This window comes from Pan troglodytes, chromosome 10, assembly GCF_028858775.2.
Source record: "Pan troglodytes isolate AG18354 chromosome 10, NHGRI_mPanTro3-v2.0_pri, whole genome shotgun sequence".
Taxonomy (NCBI): Eukaryota; Metazoa; Chordata; class Mammalia; order Primates; family Hominidae; genus Pan; species Pan troglodytes.
In genome coordinates this window covers 8777342-8796999 of record NC_072408.2, presented here as the reverse complement: position 1 = coordinate 8796999, position 19658 = coordinate 8777342, and the positions used below count along the sequence as shown (strand labels likewise).

General features: G+C 48.5%; 1 protein-coding gene across 8 annotated transcripts in view; it reads right to left on the bottom strand.

The window, feature by feature from the left end:
- The window catches only part of WNT5B (Wnt family member 5B), a 124058-nt gene that overhangs the window by 9602 nt on the left and 94798 nt on the right, over positions 1-19658 (bottom strand). The window contains exons 1-3 of one of the 8 annotated variants that reach the window (XM_063786225.1): positions 7579-7643; positions 5752-5888; positions 4281-4528 (exon numbers count right to left, since the gene is read on the bottom strand). In XM_063786225.1, coding sequence (XP_063642295.1) covers positions 4281-4528; positions 5752-5831 — 328 coding nt within the window. In that variant the 5' untranslated portion in view covers positions 5832-5888; positions 7579-7643. The other 7 variants (XM_009424600.5, XM_009424593.5, XM_009424594.5 and 4 more) reach the window with 7 other exon arrangements.

The window sequence follows — 19658 nt, the reverse complement described above, 5'->3', positions numbered from 1 at the left end:
AATCAAAATGTGGTATTATCCATGCAATGGAATATTATTCAGCCATAAAAAGTGACTAGGCGTGGTGACTCACACCTGTAATCCCAGCAATTTGAGGCCGAGACAGGAGGATCACTTGAAGCCAGGAGTTTCAGAACAGCTTGGCAACATAGCAGTACCCCATCTCTACAAAAACATTAAAAAAGAAAAAAATTAAGCTGGGCGTGGTGGCTCATGCCTGTAATCCCAGCACTTTGGGAGGCCAAGGAGCATGGATCACATGAGGTCAGGAGTTCGAGACCCGCTTGGCCAACATGGTGAAACCCTGTCTCTACTAAAAATACAAAAACTAGCCAGGCGGGCGCCTGTAATCCCAGCTACTCAGGAGGCTGAGACAGAAGAATCATTTGACCCCAGGAGGCAGAGGTTGCAGTGAGCCGAGATCACACCATTGCATTCCAGCCTGGGCAACAAGAGTAAAACTCCATCTCAAAAACAAACAAACAAACAAACAAACAAAAACTGGGCATGGTAGCCTGTGCCTGTAGTCCCAGCTACTCAGGAGGTTGAGGTGGAAGAATTGCTTAAGCCCAGGAGTTGGAGGCTGCAATGAGCTATGATTACACCACTGCACTCCAGCCTGGGCAGCAGAGTAAGACCCTGTCTCAAAAAAAAAAAAAAAAAAAAAAAAAAAAAAAATATATATATATATATATATATATACAGACTGCAACACAGATGAACCTTTAAATCATTGTGCTAAGTAAAAGGAGACCGTCACCAAAGGCCATGTATTCTATAATCCCATTTATAAGAAATGCCCAGGATAGGCAAATCCATGGAGACAGAAAGAATAGTGGTCGCCTAGGGTTGGGGGTTGGGGTGTGCAGTTTCTCTGTGGAGCGGTGAAAATGTTATGGGATTAGACAGTGCTGATAGTTGCACAGCCTTGTGAATATGCTCAAAGCCACTGAATTTACACTTTAAAATGCTGAATTTCATGGTATGGGAGTTATATATCTCAATAAAGCTGTTATAAGAAATAACAAATGATACTTACAGGGACTTAGATATGGAGAGAAGGGAGTGATTCTTAGCAGGAAACAGATTCAATCCTGATCTCAGAGATTAAACCAGGCAGAATCCCAGAGTCTTGTCTTGGAAGGTAGAAAGGGAAGCAGTCTGCAATCAATCGAGAGGTCTAGAGAAATCTCTCCCTTGGCCCTACTTCTTGATTATCTGGGCATGACACAGTGAAGTTTACAAACAGACCATGCTGAGTGAGTCCATTTTTCTCTATTAACCAGTGGCTGGCTTCTGGTCAGTTGTGAAATAGGAATAGCCCAAGAAAAACCGAAATGATGGCAGGAAGTTACACTCATGATTCAGCCGACAGGACCCGGTCTACGGGGCTCAGAATGTGACAAGGAGCACTGGGGATGGTAAGATGGCCAAAGAGCCTCTCAGGGAGGAGGGTCTGGGCCCCACTTTGAGGAATTCATCTCCTTAAAATGCAGCCTCAACCACCTGACATGGCATCCTGGAACGGAGGGAGCCTCCCAAGCTTCAGCCCCGAGCTATCCTCAATATCCACCGGAAGCTTTCCCTCTACACAGTTCCTCAGACCAGTGGGCTAGGTTTTCAAAGCAATCCATTCCATCTTTTTCAAATGACTCCAATCACCAGAATGCTCCTTCTTGTATTAAGCTGAAATATGCCTCCTTATGATTCCTGCCTGCTGCACTTGCACTCTGCTATAATCCCTTTCCCATTTGACAGCTCTTCAGTGTTTGAAAACAACTATTAAGCCTTTTACATTTTCACTTTTCCAAGCTATATATGTCTGATTTATTTCTATCATTCTTTAGCAAACATGCTTTTCAGAGTTGAATCAGCCTTCTCAGAATTGCCTTCTAAAATCACGTACCTGCAGCTGAACTAACACACCAGACATTCTGTACTCTGACAGTTCGAACCTATCATGACTGTTTGGGATCCTGATTTGTCCTCCAGTGCGCTGCCTGCCTCTTTCAGTCGGGTCTTCATCAGAAGCTGAGTGTGGGCAGCTCTGCCTTCACGGGGCAGCCTTTGGGCCCTTGGGTAAGCCTACTAAGTACCATCTACTGTTGCTACCTTCAGCAAGAAAGAGATAATTCGGGGCTTCAGAATGGATAAGCAACGTGGGGGTTTATCTATATACGCAACAGTTCAGGTTGAATCTCTAACCATCTCAAGAATAAACGGCTAAAATAAAGCAGCCATGAGCTACTAGAGGGACATGCGTCTTTTCCCTACAGGAGACAGCAGAACAATTTCATGCCCTGTCTGTTCCATAGCAGCCCAAGTTGCCTCCAAACTCCCTAGGCAGAAGCTGGGCAACGGGCCGAGGCTCCTCCGAGCTGCTCTGCCGCCCTCTGGTGACCGACTTTTGCAGCAGCTTCAAAGGAGAAAGGAAGCCTTAGACAGTCCTTCTCAAGATAGGGAGAGGGAGGACTCACCAGGCGCTACTCTGGGCTCAGGGGGGAGGAAGGGAGGACAGCCTCCTAGGTAGCATGAGCCTTCAGTGATGCTATAAAAAGGAAGGGGGAAAATTAGGCAAACAGAAGGGTTCCATTTTGTAACGGAATAGGGCACAGAGAGATGGGCTCTCTTCGACAGGGTTTGCTTTCGCTAGGCACCTAGTGCACATCTGAACCCAGCGGAGTGTCTTTTCCTGCCAACCCCTTTCTTTCCTAGAGTACAGCCTCACTTTGGGGCCTTTATGCACACGAAATACACATGAAAAGGATCTAGCCAACATCAGGCCTACATTAGGTCTTCAATAAACATTAACTCCACTGAAGAGATTAGAGGAGGCTCTCTGCACCTGGGCCGTCCTAGTTTCATTGCCCAAAACACAGGGCAGGGAGTGCTGCCAAGATTTTCACCAGAAAGAAGAGACAAATGCTAGGTGGGTTTGAGAAGAATCAATAAACTATGAGTAAATCCCACTAAAACCCCAAGTCTACTCTTTTGGGAAAGCTGCCCCAGGAACACTAGGACCTTCCTTTTATGCACCCTGAGTTGATACCGAAGGAAGCAAGAGAGCAGCAAGTTTCAATGTGTACTTTTCCCATCTTTAATTCCCTCTCTCTCTTTAAAAAAAAAATTTTTTTTATAGAGACAGAGGTCTCACTATGTTGCCCAGGCTGGTCTTGAACTCCTGGCCTCAAGGATCCTCCTGCCTCAGCCTCCCAAGGTGCTGGGATTACAGGCATGAGCTACTGCATTGGGCATTACTTCTCAATATGGGACACAGAGGGTAGGGAAAGAGGTCTGGAATAAGTGGGAGGGGGAAGGAGCCTTCCAAGTATCCTCCCTAAGAGAGGAGCACGAAGAAATCTCTACCTCCCCAACTCCCCTCCCAGGCTGAAATCCCTCTCTGGGGAAACTCCAGCCTCAGGTAACCTTTTGAAGGGAGGTGTTCTGGGAGAATGTCAGGCAGAAGGAACATAGCATTCTAACACTTCCCTTTTATGGCCCTGGGGATAAGACCCAGTAGAATAGGGCCGGATTTCTCAATTTCTTGCCAGAGAGGAGAGGATTGCATTTCAAAAGGACCTAAAACAATTAGACCTCGGATCACACCTCCATCTAAGCAATAGGGTGGCCCAAGAATCCTTGGCCAGCAGTGGGAGAGGGGAAGGGACAGGAATCCAGAAGACTTGGCCCTCTCCCTCTCATCTTTTCTTTCGTCTGACCCCTTCCCCCACGTTCACACATCTCTTTCAAATGAAAAAGCTGGGACTGGGTGGGGTTGGGTTAGTGACAGCTATCAACACTTTGGCCGACATTTCTATCTCTCTTTCAAAGGTTCAAGTGGAAGAGGCAAAAATCCAACAGACATTCAGGGCTGCAATTTCTGGTTCTCTACCCAAGGCTCTTTTTTGCACTGAGACACAAAGGCAGTGGCGGTGGGCGGCTCTCCTAATCCCCTAATCCACTCTAAGTCAACTCAGATGTCCTGCCCCCTCTCAGTGAGTCCCAAGCAACCTGCCCCCTCTCAGTGAGTCCCAAGCAACCTGCCCCAAGTGAGGCTGGAAGGCAGAGAGCTAGAGGAACATCAAGCGTGTGGTTTCTGCAGCCTCCCAGAGCCTGCTTCCTCGTGTGCCTCTCTCGTGGTGCACACTGCTGCCAAGCCTAGAGAGAGCCCAATTAGGCTGCCTTTGGGCTCTCCCTGTGCCAGTCCTGAGAGAGCTTAATTGCTCCCAAACGAGACGAGTGCAGTTCCTTGGCCGAGCCCTCTTGTAATGGCCTCTTACCTATCTGCATGACTCTCCCAAAGACAGACGCATTGTCCGCTGTGCTGCAATTCCACCGCCGCTGCCGGAACTGGTGCTGGCATTCCTTGATGCCAGTCTTGGCTCCCTCCCCTATGTAGGCCATGTGCTCCTGGTACAATTGGCACAGCTTCCTCTGGCCAGGGGAGAGCCCGGGAAGCTGACTGCACACGGGCTGGGCACCGATGATAAACATCTCGGGTCTCTGCACCGGGTTCAAAGCTAATGACCTAGGACAGCAATCCAGAAAGGGGGAAAAAAGGCCCAGGAGTGAGCATACGCCTGTGTGCAGCATGAAGTCATTCATTCAACACATTTATTGAATGCGTCCCTGTGTACAAGGCCCTGGAAAGAAAAATTAGTAAATCAGAGTGCTGGCCTTCAAAGGACAAACTGAAGGAATCTGAGGCATGAACACAAAGGACATGCGAGATGCCAAATGCCCCAGACAGACTCTGGATATGCTTCTGGATCTGCTGTGATCAGATAGGAAAATAGCCCTTATGGCTGAAGAGAAGCCTTTATAAGGAAATGGCCAGAATTTGAACTGGATCTTAAGGATGGGGGTCAGGCAGATAAGAAGACGAGGGGTGGGGAGCAGCTCTTCATTTTAATAGAGGGCAAAAAGAGCCAAACCTCAACAGGAGAGCACAGGCCTCATTCAATGAGTAGGAGTGACTAGTTCAGTGCAGCCCAAGTGCATGATAAGCCATGGAAAGCAATCAATCCTTTGCGTGGTACTCCCCTTGGGCCTTTAAAATCCAATCACTTTACATACATCACAATCTAGTCTACTTGTTTTCACTGCCATGTCTCACTTTGAGCTTCCCCTCATCCACTCTCCACCAGTTCAGAGGCTCTCCCTTTTGCTCATCATCTACCAGCCATATAGAGTGTTAGATGAGAAGGCTGCAGATTTGCTATCTGAGTAAAAATGCTAGTGGCAGAGACCATGCAAAATAGGTGGTGATCGCCTGCCATTTCCATGTCAACTTGGCAATGACAACAGCCCTTAAAACATAAGAAGAAAGCCAGCCACCCATGGTGCTGTGAACCCCTCATCTGGCCTTCAGACTTATAAAAGAGGAATTCTATATCCTACCAGCAAAACACACAAAACAAAGGAACAAAAAACTACCAAGTATTGATATTCTTGTTGACCCAAGAGCAATTTCTAACAATTCATGGGCATGAGGGAAGGTCCAAGGAAAAGGAATGTGGACAGGATTAGAGAAAAAAATCAAATGAACGGAACCTTTATCCTCAGGGAGCCCTTACAAAGATAAGGGTTGAGAGAGACACAGAGCGTTCTTAGTTTTCCTGGGATAAAAGAGGCCCTTAGTACTCCCAGGAATCAAGGTACTACCGTGACACACGGTGCCCTTCCTCCTCGTCTCAGTCGCTGAAGGAGGCCTCCGGCTGTGCAGGCAGGACCTCAGCCCCTCTTACTCACCACCAGGAGTTGGCGTCTGTCAGAAGCTGAGCCCAGCTGGACAGCAGAGCAGCCGTGAACAGCAGCAGCAGGCTGGGCATGGTCGGCCTCAGCCCTCCCCAGTGCCCTGGGACTGACAGCTTCCAGAGTAGGGTTCCCTGGAGAAAACAGAAATGGAGAGTCAGTGTGGAAACTCAGCGGATAAGGGCAGACCAGGAGCCGGGGTGAGGTGGAGAAAATTGCACTGATGCTTACATGCTGCGTGCTCCCCACAAAGAAGCTCGGCCTCTTTCCAGCCTCCACCTCCCACTGCTCATCTTCCCACCCTAGGACTTCTGTCTCTTTCCCCAAACTGTGGGAACCCTGCGCAGGACCTAATTTCCAAAGAAATAATGAGCTGAGAGACCACAAAGAGAAATGAAAACAAGTAATTTCAAGAGCGGAGCTTGCTGCGTTCCTCCGTTCGGCATCCGGGAGGCCACTTAGGCTGTTGCAAAGCATACCTGTCCTTGCTGCAGACCATCCAAAGAAATGAGGACCGTCCTATCCACTCCCCCACGTCCCTACCTCTCATTCCAGCCCAGAGACTTATTTCTCTGACCCTCAGGCTCTCCTTTGTAGGATTAAAACATTTTGGTGAATTGGATTTACCTGCACCCAAGGAGGAGTTTCCCCTCTCCATCTGTGCCCTTCTCACCCTCAGCAGGTTTTCTAAGTCCCAACCCTTGCGTACAGATCAAGGACTTTTCACTTTCTCAAGGCAGCTTCTCTGAGAAATGTAAAAGCCACACCGCGAACCGCCCGCCCAGAAAGCTTTGGCGGCTGAGGCGGTGCCTCCCTAGGCGGCCCCTGCCCCTCCCGGCACCGTGGTCCTCGAGGGCGGCACTGAGCACCTTGCCCAGCAGCTGCACCGGGGACACCGCCAACGCCAGGCGGCAGCTCTGGCATCAAATGCCTGAGCTGAGGACGCATCTTCCAGATGCCACAGCCCTTCCCTGCTAGCTCCCGAGCCTCCCGCCTGCTGTAACTCACGCCTGTTCCTCTATCCACCCCCGAGAACCCCTGTCCCCGGACCCTGCGACCCACAGCAGATCAGTGCTGCGGGACCCTAGAGCGAGCCTACGCCTAGGGACACACGCCGCCTGCGGCTCCCCCGCGGTCCTCTGGGGCCTCCGTCGGGGCGTGACCCGCGCCTCCAGCGGCCTCCCCGGGGCCCGAGGCCCCGGACCTGACGAGCGCAGCCCCGCGCGCCCCGGCTCACTGCGCCACTCTTGCGCGTCGACGTCCCCAGGCTCTCCGGGAGGGGGCGGCAGGTGCTTCGGGTCATCAGCCCAGGAAGTATTTTTGTCCTGGGGCCGCCAGGAGAGGAAAGTGGCCCGAGCAGGGTCCAGGAGAGCTGGGACACAGCCCTTCCCCAACCCCCTTTTGATTTTCCTTCTCGAAGTCTCGGCTGGGGCGGGGGCACCAACAGGCAGGTGTGTGGGGCCGGCAGGGGGCAGATCAAAGAAGAAACTTGCTCCTTCCCCTTTGTCATGCAGAGCCAGCTCGGAAATGAGCCGGCCTCCAGCCCGGGACTAACAGCTTCCACACCCGACTCTCCTCAGACCTCCCCTCCTCTGAAGGATGCCCCCTCCCCCTCTCCTCTCCCCCCCCCCATAAATCCTCCTCGTCCCCTAGGGCAGAAGGTCTGTGAATGCACCGACTGGAACCACGAGAGATGGAGCAGAGATAGGGCTGGCACCAGGAGCTAATGGTTTTATGGAGGGGAGGCGACCAGGTCCCGAGTAGGGAGGACGAGAGAAAAGCTTCAACGCGTTTCCTTGTCCAAATATCCTTAACTCCACCTACCAGTCCTTCCCGGGATTGCAGAGCTAGGGCTGCCCATGCCCTCCTGCTTCTCCAGCCTCCTCCCCGCGGCCCCGAAGCCTCCTGCCCAGCCCATGCCCAGCCCATGCCCAGCCCACCACCCTGCCGCCTGCAACACCTACTCTCCCTGGGGACTTTGATCCTCACACATTTCCACCACCAGATAGCGGAGTTCCTCCTCCCCGCCTGTGACACTTGTCCCTCACACCAGTGCCTCTCACCTCTGTCACCCTTCCATCAGGCTCCAGTGAAATCTCTCTGGTCCTGCAGTTCCTAGGTTCAAACTAGGCTACATTGGGGGCCACCGTTTCCGAGCCAAAGACAGGCCTGGGTGCCTGCTAATGGTCACTGTGGCTGTGACTGCCCCCAGGACAGGCTGACACCGCAACTAGGGCCAGACTTCCCAGGAGCTGCTAATCCCGCCCTCAGTGCCTTATAAACATATATGGAGACAAGAATCACTCCCGCAGCTGTTTCTACTCCATCCCCCGCCCCCCCGCCCCCGCCCCGGGCTTTCCACGAGGCTCTCAGCCCATTAAAAATGTTTTTTTAAAAAAATTGCCCCCCAAAATGGCTCTAACATGTGCAGTGGCTTCTTTCTCTGACTTCCAGATGTGTGGTACCTGAAACTGAACTCCCCCATACACACATATGCACGCGCGCGTGCACACACACACACAACACACACACCAACCCCCTCAGGACGCTCTCTGTCCTGGCAGACAGATGCGAGCCAATTCTTGAGTGGCCATAGAACTGAAGCCAGGCAGCTGTTTGCCCTCTCTTACATTCTTGTGCTGGGGTGGGCTGGGGTGGGAGGAGAAAGGACCCCTTAGAAAGGTAAATGCTGGCGACTGGTTTCATCAGCATGGGCAGAATGGAAATTTCTTGCCTCAACCCGACTGGGAAGGCAGGAAGCTGTATGGAGACTGACGGTTTTGTGTTAATGAGCAGGTCACATTGGGACCCCTGTTTGTGGGTCACCAGTGAGATTTATAGCAGGATTCAACCAGGGGAGGCTCTCCTTGTGTAGGAAGAAAGATCTGGTAAATGCCCAACAGGCAGGAAAAGGCCTTTGCAATAACTACAGATTTCCCCAGGGTCTAAAAAGATTCCCCTTCCTAAGAGGCAAGTGTCAATTCAAACACACCAAACACAGTAGTTAAGAATGCGGGGCTCTTCGGGAGGCCAAGGTGGGCAGATCACCTGAGGTCAGGAGTTCGAGACCAGCCTGGCCAACATGGTGAAAGCTCACCTGTAATAAAAAAGTATAAAAATTAGCCAGATGTGGTGGCACATGCCTGCAGTCGCAGCTACTTGGGAGGCTGAGGCAGGAGAATCGCTTGAACCTGGGAGGTGGAGGTTGCAGTGAGCCAAGATCGCATTACTGCACTCCAGCCGGGTGACAGAGCAAGACTCCATCTCAAAAAAAAAAAAAGTGGGAATCAGGGTCTCTATTCTTTAGTAGTAGTGACTAGGAGGCTGTGGGGAGGGAAAGATGCAAAATTCCCAATCAGGATCCTTCCAGAAGCCAGAATGAGCTGGTCAGACATCTGCTCTGTTCCTCCTCTTCATTCATCCATTCAGCCATTCAATACATTCATTAATCAAATGAATTACACCCTGGGTGCCTAATATGTGCCAGTTACTGCTCTAAGTGCCAGAGACATGGCAGTGAACAAACAAATACATCATAAGTTAGGTCCAGTGAATACTATGAGGAAAATAAAGAGGGGACCAGAATCAAGAATGGGAAGGGGTGGTAGTATACTTGATGTAGGGTTCTTGGGAAGGCTACTCTCTGAAATATCTGTGCCCCCAAAACCACTGTGTAGGCAGGATGGTGGGAGGGGATGTAACGATGCTACACCTCCAAGACCCTCTCTAGGGCACATCCAAGGTCCCTGCTGAGATGGCACTGTCCCACTTCACCGTCACAACCAAAGAGGTGCGTGTTGGAAGACAGGGACTCCAAGATCTCCTCCTTTTTCTGCTAGGACTCAGTCACTCACTTTCATTCCCTTAAGGGGCCACGTCCATCCAGCCTAGAGTTAAGAGACCAAAAAGAGAGACCGGGACAGGTAAAGCTGAGACCCCAAGCAACTCTGTGCTTTCCACCATACTTCAGAGCAGTGCCTGAAACAAAATCTCTGCCCCACAGGATGAGGGGTTGATTTCAGGTCATTAGCCATTCACACAAACCCACTGATGTCTAGAACTGACTTCCCCAGCACCCAGGGACTCAAGCATCTCAAGACTCCTGCAGGAAATGGAGCCACCTCCCACATCTGCCCCTCTCCTCAGACAGGCACCGTCACATCCAGAAACCTATCCAGAAATAGCCACGAGCCTAGGTGGGGGCCTCTTCAAGGGTGCTGAGCAGGCCTCCTTTGTCACTGAGGTCACACCTTCCAAGACGCCTTCCCTGACCATCCCTCCCAGAGAAGGCCCCCATCATCATTATTCTACTTTTAGCTTCTTGCATGTTTTAGCCGCAGCATTTAATGTGCCATGGAATAGTGTGGCATGCTCATCTGTTGTGGTTTTGTTCCTTTCCCTCATATGCTCTGGAAATGGTCTTATTTACCATTTTTCTCCCCAGTGGATAGGATAGTACACAAGGGTATGTGGGAGGTGCTAGAAAAATATTTGTTGACTGAAAGAAAAGAAAAGCACTCTTACTTGGTCACCCAGTGGGGAGCTATAGAATGTGTAATTTAAAAATACATTTGGCGGCCAGGCGCAGTGGCTCACGCCTGTAATCCCAGCACTGTGGGAGGCCAAGGCGGGCAGATCATGAGGTCAGGAGATCGAGACCATCCTGGCTAACACGGTGAAACCCCGTCTCTACTGAAAATACAAAAAAATTAGCCCAGTGTGGTGGCGGGCGCCTGTAGTCCCAGCTACTCAGGAGGCTGAGGCAGGAGAATGGCGTGAACCTGGGAGGCGGAGCGTGCAGTGGGTCAAGATCGCGCCACTGCACTCCAGCCTGGGCGACTGGAGTGCAGTGAGACTGGAGTGCAGAGTGAGACTCCATCTGAAAAAAAAAAAAAAATACACTTGACCTGGAGTAGTGGCTCACGCCTGTAATCCCAGCACTTTGCGAGGCCGAGGCAGGCGGATTACCCGAGGTCAGGAGTTCGAGACCAGCCTGATCAACATGGAGAAACCCTGTCTCTACTAAAAATACAAAATTAGCCAGGCATGGTGGCATATACCTGTAATCCCAGCTACTCGGGAGGCTGAGGCAGAAGAATTGCTTGAACTCGGGAGGTGGAGGTTGCAGTGAGCCGAGACTGCGCCATTGCACTCCAGCCTGGGCAACAAGAGTGAAACTCTGTCTCAAAAAATAAAAAAATAAAAAATAAAAATACACTTGTGGCCAGGTGCAGTAGCTCACACCTATAATCCCAGCACTTTGAGAGGCTGAGGTGGGAGGCTGGCTTGAGCCCAGGAGTTCAAGACCAGCCTAGGCAACACAGTGAGACCCCGTCTCTACAAAAAATTTAAAGTTAGCCGAGCATGGTGGTGCCTGGGAGGCTGAGGCCAGAGGATCGCTTGAGCCCAGGAGTTCAAGGCTGTAGCGAGTCGTGATTGTGCTATTGCACTTCAGCGTGGGTGACAGATTGAGACCCTGCCTCAAAAAAAAAAAAAAAAAAGAGAGAGAAAAAAAAACAGGCAGGGTGTGGTGGCTCACGCCTGTAATCCTAGCACTTTGGGAGGCCGAGGCAGGTGGATCACTTGAGGTCAGGAGTTTGAGACCAGCCTGGCCAACATGGCAACACCCATCTCTACTAAAAATACAAAAATTAGCTGGGCGTGGCGATGCGTGCCTGTAATTCCAGATACTTGGGAGGCTGAGGCAGGAGAATCGCTTGAACCTGGGAAGTGGAGCTTGCAGTGAGCCGAGATTGCACCACTGCACTCCAGCCTGTGTGACAAAGTGAGACTCCGTCTCAAAAAAAAGAGAAAAAACAAAAGAATAAAAGTACATTTGCAATTTTGTTAACATTCCTGGCATAACAGGGTAAACCATCTTAGCAGTCTTTGGAAAGGAAATGCTTCCCTTTGTGAACTCCTGGCTGCATTGCTGTTGAAGGGGGGGCCTCAGACTGGATGATTTCCATGGGACAGGGGAGGGGCAGGTGGAGGAGGAGCAGGCCTTGCTAGCTGGAGTCCTGTGGCTTCTCTCCCTTTGGCCACTCATTTCTCTTACTGTAGAGAAAGACTGTTTATGGACCTCAGAACAATAGACAAATACCTCCTAAAATGTACATCAGGTTCACTCATTTCCTTCCCAATTTCCAGGTGAGTACTCACCCTTCTGGCATCTGAACACCACAGTAGTTCTTCGTGGTCTCACTCACAAGTGCACACAGACATAATACCAGTTTTCCCTAAAATACTAATTTTACATCATAATATCCCCCTATTTGAAAACGTATAGTGGTTCCCAGTTCTTTATTTCCATTGTGGCCTCATCTTACCTCTCATTGTTTTCCTGAATTTCCCAACATGAAGTCTCCTTTTCCAATCTCCTTCTACTCCTAGAACAAACCCCACTTTTCCCCCAAGACCTCATTCTGATCCTCTTCCCAAGGAAGCATTCTCCTCTGCTCTGCAGCAATCCAGATATTAAACTACTTTCACATCCATGCTCAAGATTCACTCCCTCCATAAAACTGTGCTCGATTAACCCCACCCCATGAGAATCTCATTCCCTGACACCTCTTCGGCCTTTATGAATCCATGTATCTGGTCTGCACCTCCCTACCCCACTTATGCTGCCTTGGGCTGTTTCTCAGGTGAAGTATATACTTCTGACTTCTCTAGTAGATCAAATGCTTCCTAAAGGTTCAAACTTACCTTTTCTACTTTCTCTGCGAGCCCCTTTGTGCCCAGTATGGTTTTACTCAGCAGTAACAAATGTCTTTTGATTGATAACCAGTGACAATAGCTAGTATTAATCAACATTTATTGAGCACCTCCTAGTGCACTGCACTAAATGTTTCACATCTATTTTTCTCATTTAATCTTTACCAAAATTTGTGGCATGTGCCATTATTATTCTCACTTTGAAAATAGGGAAACTAAAATTAAGTAATTGTTCATACAGCAATTGAATGGTTGACCCTGGCTTGGAATCCAGATCTTTCTACTCTTCCCCAAATACAGGTCCCTCCTGTCACTAGAGCATAACACCTTCTCTGCTTTCTCTTTTTTTTTTTTTTTTTTTTTTTTTTTGAGACAGAGTCTCACTCTGTTGCCCAGGCAAGCGGCATGATCTCAGCTCACTGCAACCTCCGCCTCCTGGATTCAAGTGATGCTTATGCCTCAGCCTCCTGAGTAGCTGGGATTACAGGCGACTGCCACCACGACTGGCTAATTTTTGCATTTTTAGTAGAGAAGGGTTTCACCATGTTGGCCAGGCTGGTCTTGAACTCCTGACCTCAGGCGATCCACCTGCCTCGGCCTCCCAAAGTGCTGGGATTACAGGCGTGAGCCGCCGCACCCGGCCTCTTTTCTTCGTTGCACCATTGCCCTGTTACTAAGGCTGCGAATAGTGTGAAAGTCAGAAAACAACATTCTGATATACAGGAGATATCACAAAAAGCAAGGTTTACAAAGCATGCAGAGTTACTAGTATTAATACACACACTTAGATACACACACAGCCTTGTGGGCGGAAAGAGCTAGACTTCTCCCCTAGCCAAAATGATATGTGGGTTGAGAACAGGCCAGGCTGCTTAAAGCTGGAGGAATTAAAATATAATAGTTTTAAAGAGTTGGTACTTAGTTTTACTTTGGGATGGAAAAGACAAACCAGGTCAAGAGCTATGGGTCTGGAAGGGTGGATCCTGGTTTGGTGTGAGGGGCTCGTGGAAGACGCAGAGGTGAGGTGCAGAGTGCACGTGAAGAAACATAAGGTTTGGAGAGAACGTGGAGGGACATTTCAGATTGGCCTTAACAGTGAAACTCACCAAGAAACTATGTCCTCAGCAAGAAAGGCTCTTACTTCGATAGCACAAAACTGTCTTGCCTTTCAGTAGATACAGCGATCGAGGAGCTCTGTTCAAAGCTTAGATTTGACCATGTGACTTCTTTGCTTAAAACCCTTCAAAGAGGCCGGGCGCGGTGGCTCACGCCTGTAATCCCAGCACTTTGGGAGGCTGAGGCAGGCGGATCACGAGGTCAGGAGATCGAGACCATCCTGGCTAACACGGTGAAACCTCGTCTCTACTAAAAATACAAAAAATTAGCCAGGTGTGGTGGTGGGCGCCTGTAGTCCCAGCTACTCGGGAGGCTGAGGCAGGAGAATGGCGTGAACTCGGGAGGCAGAGCTTGAAGTGAGCAGAGATTGTGCCACTGCAGTCCAGCCTGGGCTAAAGAGCGAGACTCCGTCTCAAAAAAAAAAAAACAAAACACAAAAAACCCTTCAAAGGTTTCCTATCTCCTAAAGGATGAGTCATAACTCCTCATCCCATTACATGACGCCTTCCAGAATCTGGCCCCGCCAACCTTTCCATCCTCTTTAGGATTTCATGCTGTGCTTTAGAACCCCAAACTCCTTATACCTCCTTACCCAAACCCATCCTGTTTCTCCCCGCTATGCCTTGCTGACTTCTGGGAATGGTTTCTCCTCTCTCTGTGCAGAGCAAGCTCCTTTGTCATGGCCACACCTTCCAAGAGGCCTTCTCTAACCATCTCCGCCAAAGAAGGCCCCCAGCAGCATCATTCTATTTCTAGCTTCTCACATGTTTTAGCCGCAGCATTTAATGTGACATGGAATAGTGTGGCATGCTCATCTGTTGTGCTTTTGTTTCTGTCCCTCATATGCTCTGGAAACGGTCTTATTTACCATTTTCTCCCCAGTGGATAGGATAGTACACAGGGGTATGTGGGAGGTGCTAGAAAAATATTTGTTGACTGAAAGAAAAGAAAAGCCATCCTCTGGTTCTCAGGGAAAGAGGAAGCAGGCCACGAAGGCCAGCCTCTCATGAAGACAAGGAGAGTCCCTTCGACTTCCATACAACTTGGTCCATTTGCTGTGAGGAAGCTGCTTGACTGTACCTCCCCTTATCTGAGAATCCACTGCTAATTGAGATTTTGGAGATTCCTGGTCCCAGACATAACTCTCTGTCTTTTCCTCAAAGACATAAGTAACATTCAGCTTCTAAGCGTAAAGGCTGGCACTGCTTAATAAGACAATGTAAAAATGTGTAAGACCTTGGGGAGTGCCCCAAGGTGCATTGGTCTAGCTGGGGAAAACAGAAAACCTGCCCAGAAAAGTATACTATAAGAAGTGTCATCTACTAAAAATACAAAAAATTCGCCGGGCGTGGTGGCAGGCGCCTGTAGTCCCAGCTACCCAGGAGGCTGAGGCAGGAGAATGGCGTGAACCCGGGAAGTGGAGCTTGCAGTGAGCTGAGATCACGCCACTGCACTCCAGCCTGAGCGACAGAGTGAGACTCCATCTCAAAAAAAAAAAAAAAAAAAAGAAGTGTCAGAAGAGCCTAAGGGAGCAGCTGTACTCAGGATGTGGGATTTGAGTAGGGCCTTGAAGAATATGAGGGCTTTTAACAGGAGGAAAACAGCAGAAAGGATTTCACATGAAGATGTGGTTTGGTCAAAGAGAAAATTTCAAGGTGCTTTTCGAAGAAGAGGAGAGATAGTGCAATGAAGGAGGACTTCAATAATTTCCAATGTTTTCAGAATTGCTTGTTCGTGAAATTTATGTAGTCCCTCCAAAATCTAATATGGGGCCAGGCATGGTGGCTCACATCTATAATCCCAGCACTTTGGGAGGCCGGGATGGGAGGATCACTCGAGGCCAGGAGTTTGAGACCAGCCTGGCCGACATAGTGAGGCCTCATCTCTACCAAAAAAAAAAAAAAAAAAAAAAAAGATGGACATGGTGGCACATGTCTGTAATCCTAGCTACTCAGGAGGCTAAAGCGGGAGGATCACAGGAGGTCAAGGCTGCAGTGAGCTATGATTGTACCACTGCACTCCAGCCTGGATGACAGAGGTCTCTAAAAATAATAAATGTTAAATTAACTTTTTAAAAAATCTGATTTGGTATTCCCATTGATAATTCAGCATCAATTACCCAGGAAAACTCCCATCATGACATGCTTCCAGTTTCTGGGGGCAACACTGCAGGAATGGGGTAAAAGACATAGGGGACCAGTCACCCTGGATACTGTCCTTTGATGAGTGAATCTTCCTAGAGAGCCAAATATAGAAGTTAAAATGCTGATTGATTACACACCTTCATTTCAATCATGCATGTTCTCTTTCTTCCAATTCTCTTCCTGGATCCAGGCCTGAAATCTTGGTATCCTTTGTGACTCCTCCCTCTTCTTTGCCTTCCACGTCAAATCAATTGCCAAGGTCTCTTGATTGTATCTCTATAGTGTTTTTTGAATATGTTCCCTACTCAACATTCCTATTGTCATACTATGAGCTACTACAAGAGCCTGCTAATTGACCTCTTTTTCTCTAACAAATTGCAATATCTTATGTCCCATTCTTATCTCTTGAAAGAATAAATGAATTTCCCCATGGCAGTTCTCTAACTTTCAAAATAACAGGGCGGGGCGCGGTGGCTCACACCTGTAATGCCAGCACTTTGGGAGGTCGAGGCGGGCGGATCATCTGAGGTCGGGAGTTCGAGACCAGCCTGACCAACATGGAGAAACCCCCGTCTCTACTAAAAATACAAAATTAGCCGGGTGTGGTGGCGCATGCCTGTAATCCTAGCTACTCAGGAAGGCTGAGGCAGGAGAATCACTTGAACCTGGGAGGCTGAGGTTGCAGTGAGTTGAGATCACACCACTGCACTCTAGCCTGGGCAATAAGAGCAAAACTCAATCTCAAAAAAAAAAAAAAAAAAAGAAAGAAAGTAACAGCCAGCAACCAGTTTTCTCAAAGTGTGGTCCACTGTATCTGCATCATTTGGAAACTTGTTAGAAATACAAAATCTTTTTTTTTTTTTTTTTTAGATGGAATCTTGCTCTGTCGCCCAGGCTGGAGTGCAGTGGCTGGATCTCGGCTCACTGCAACCTCCGCCTCCCAGGTTCAAGTGATTCTCCTGCCTCAGCCTCCCAAGTAGCTGGGACTACAGGTGCAGGCCGCCACACCCGGCTATTTTTTGTATTTTAGTAAAGATAGGGTTTCACCGTGTTGCCCAGGCTGGTCTCAAACTCCTGAGCTCAGATAATCCGCCCGCTTTGGCCTCCCAAAGTGCTAGGATTACCGGCGTGAGCCATCGCGCTCGGCAGAAATACAAATTCTTAAGCCCCAGCAAGACCTACTAAATCTGAAGCTCTGTGGATGGGGCCTAGCAATGTGTCTTAACAAGCCCTGCAAGTGATTCCGATGCCTATGAAAATTTGAGAACCACTGTAATTTAAGCCATCCATGCAAATAAGTAATGAATTAATACACTAAGGCCTTCAAGTAACACATATGTATTTTATCTTATTATTTATGTATTTATATATTTTTGAGACAGAGTTTCGCTCTTGTCGCCCAGGCTGGAGTACAGTGGTGTGATCTTGGCTCATTGAAACCTCCGCCTCCCGGGTTCAAGTGGTTCTCCTGCCTCAGCCTCCCAAATAGCTGGGATTACAGGCACCCACCACCACACCCGGCTAATTTTGTATTTTTAGTAGAGACAGGGTTTCACCACGTTGGCCAGGCTGGTCTCAAACTCCTGACCTCATGTGATCCGCCCACCTCAGCCTCCCAAAGTGCTGGGATTACAGGTGTGAGCACCACCACGCCTGGCCTGAACTGTATACTTTAAATGGGTGAACTGTATGGTATGTAAATTATATCTCAGGAAAGCTGTTACATTTTTAAAAAGTGTTTCTGATGATGCAGTTAATTCCACCCCACTAGAGATGTCTGTACATCAGGAAATTTGTCAAGAATAGCAACACTCTTGACCGGCCAGGCCCGGTGGCTCACACCTGTAATCCCAGCACTTTGGGAGGCTGAGGCGGGCAGATTACGAGGTCAAGAGATCAAGACTATCCTGGCCAACATGGTGAAACCTGTCTCTACTAATAATAGAAAAATTAGCCAGGGGTGGTGGCGCATGCCTGTAGTCCCAGCTACTTGGGAGGCTGAGGCAGGAGAATCGCTTGAACCCGGGAGATGGAGGTTGCACTGAGCCAAGGTCGTGCCATTGCACTCCAGCCTGGCCACAGAGCGAGACTCCGTCTAAAAAAAAACTAGCTGGGTGTGGTGGCGGGTGCCTGTAGTCCCAGCTACTTGGGAGCCTGAGGCAGGAGAATCACTTGAACCCAAGAGGCAGAGGTTGCAGTAAGCCAAGATCGCGCCACGGCACTCCAGCCTGTGTGACAAACTGAGACTCCATGTCAAAAAAAAAAAACAACAAAAAAAGAATAGCAGCACTCTTGATAGCCTCAGACCAGAAGCAACAATATCCATCAACAATAGAATGGACAAAACAATTAACTGTGATATATTACAACAAAGAATTATTATGCAGGAAGGAAAACAAACTACAAGTTACATGCAACCACATGCATGGATCTTCTGAACATAATATTGAGAAGAAGCAAGTCACAAGAAAGTATATGAACCATGGTTCCATTCATAGCAAAACTATCTTGTTTGGGGACCCACACATTGGTGGTTAAGCCATAAAGAAAAGCAAGCAAGGAAATGATGACATCAGGGAGTGGTTTCCAAGGAAGGGGGCTGTGATGAGGAAGGGGCTCGAGGAAGTTCCTGGGATACCAGCAATGTTCTATTTTCCAACCTGGTGATGGATATGTGGCAGTTCACACTACAGCAGTTTATTAAGTTGTGCATGTATTATGCTGTATGCAATTTTCTGCATTATATTAGACAACAAAAATATTTAAAAATAAAAAAGTCTTATTAATACCTAATGGCTTGAAGGTCTTTATATATTATATTTTCTTGGCGGAAAGTACAATTATGGTCTCATGGGGCATGTGACCTTTTTTATTTTTATTTTTTGACTTAAAAAAGAAGATCCTCATACTCAAAAAGAAACATGTTGGGAAATTTAGGTACAGAGACAACCACGTGGGATCACTATTTGAGGGCAGGTGGGGCTGGTGGGAGGGAGTTCTGTGCAAACCAATGGGTATTGCTCTCGCAGTGCCAGGCCTGGATCAATGGCACATGAATGGCAGCCACTACGCCAGGAGCCGACTCAGCATTTCGCTTCCTTTCTTGCTCAGTCCAGGAAATGAGGATATGGCAAAATCACCCTCTGTCTCACTTTTTTTTTTGGTCAGTTATTACTATTTAGTTCTGTAGCTATCTGTTTCTCTTGCATGAATTTTTTTCTAGATAGCATTCTTCCCCAAAAAACATTTTTAAAAAGTAGTAACCAAAGATGAATCCAATAATGTACCAATGACTTTATCTGCAAATTTCACCACCTCTTACGAGAATCCCCGGATGCTCATCCTTCTTCTCAGCTCAATTAACACAGCCTTTCCCTGCCAGCCTTAATTATTTCTCCCAAGGGTCTCTGTCTCTAGATTTCTCTCTAGTTCTTCCTTCCAAGCTTTGCTCAATGAATCCTCCTGGCCCTGAGGCATAGTATTCCTTTGTGTGATCTGCTTGTGTGTATGCATAATCTACAGTCGGTAGAAATGAAAATAAAAAATTGGGCGGGGAGAGGGTTGTACCAGCTCCACCATGATTGCAGCAGTCCTTTGGGAAGCCTCGTCTCCCAAATATTCTGTGTCTTTTCTCATTGTTTCTCTGGCTTGCAGGAGAAGAAATGTCTTAGGGGTGGGGAGGGGCTGGGGGCTTGGTAGGAGTGATGAGATTTAAATTCTGGCCCTTAAGAAAAATGCTAAACTACCCTTCCCCAGAAATGTGTGTGCCATTCCCAGTGATAATGTACACAATTTGGGAAGTATATAGCAAAACAGACCCAATCACAGTGCAGGGTGGCAGGGGCGCAGAAACAAATCCTGAGGCCTTCACACTAAAATCTAATGCCTGATGTTCCAGAGAATAGAGCTTCCAGCTTCCAACTCCTG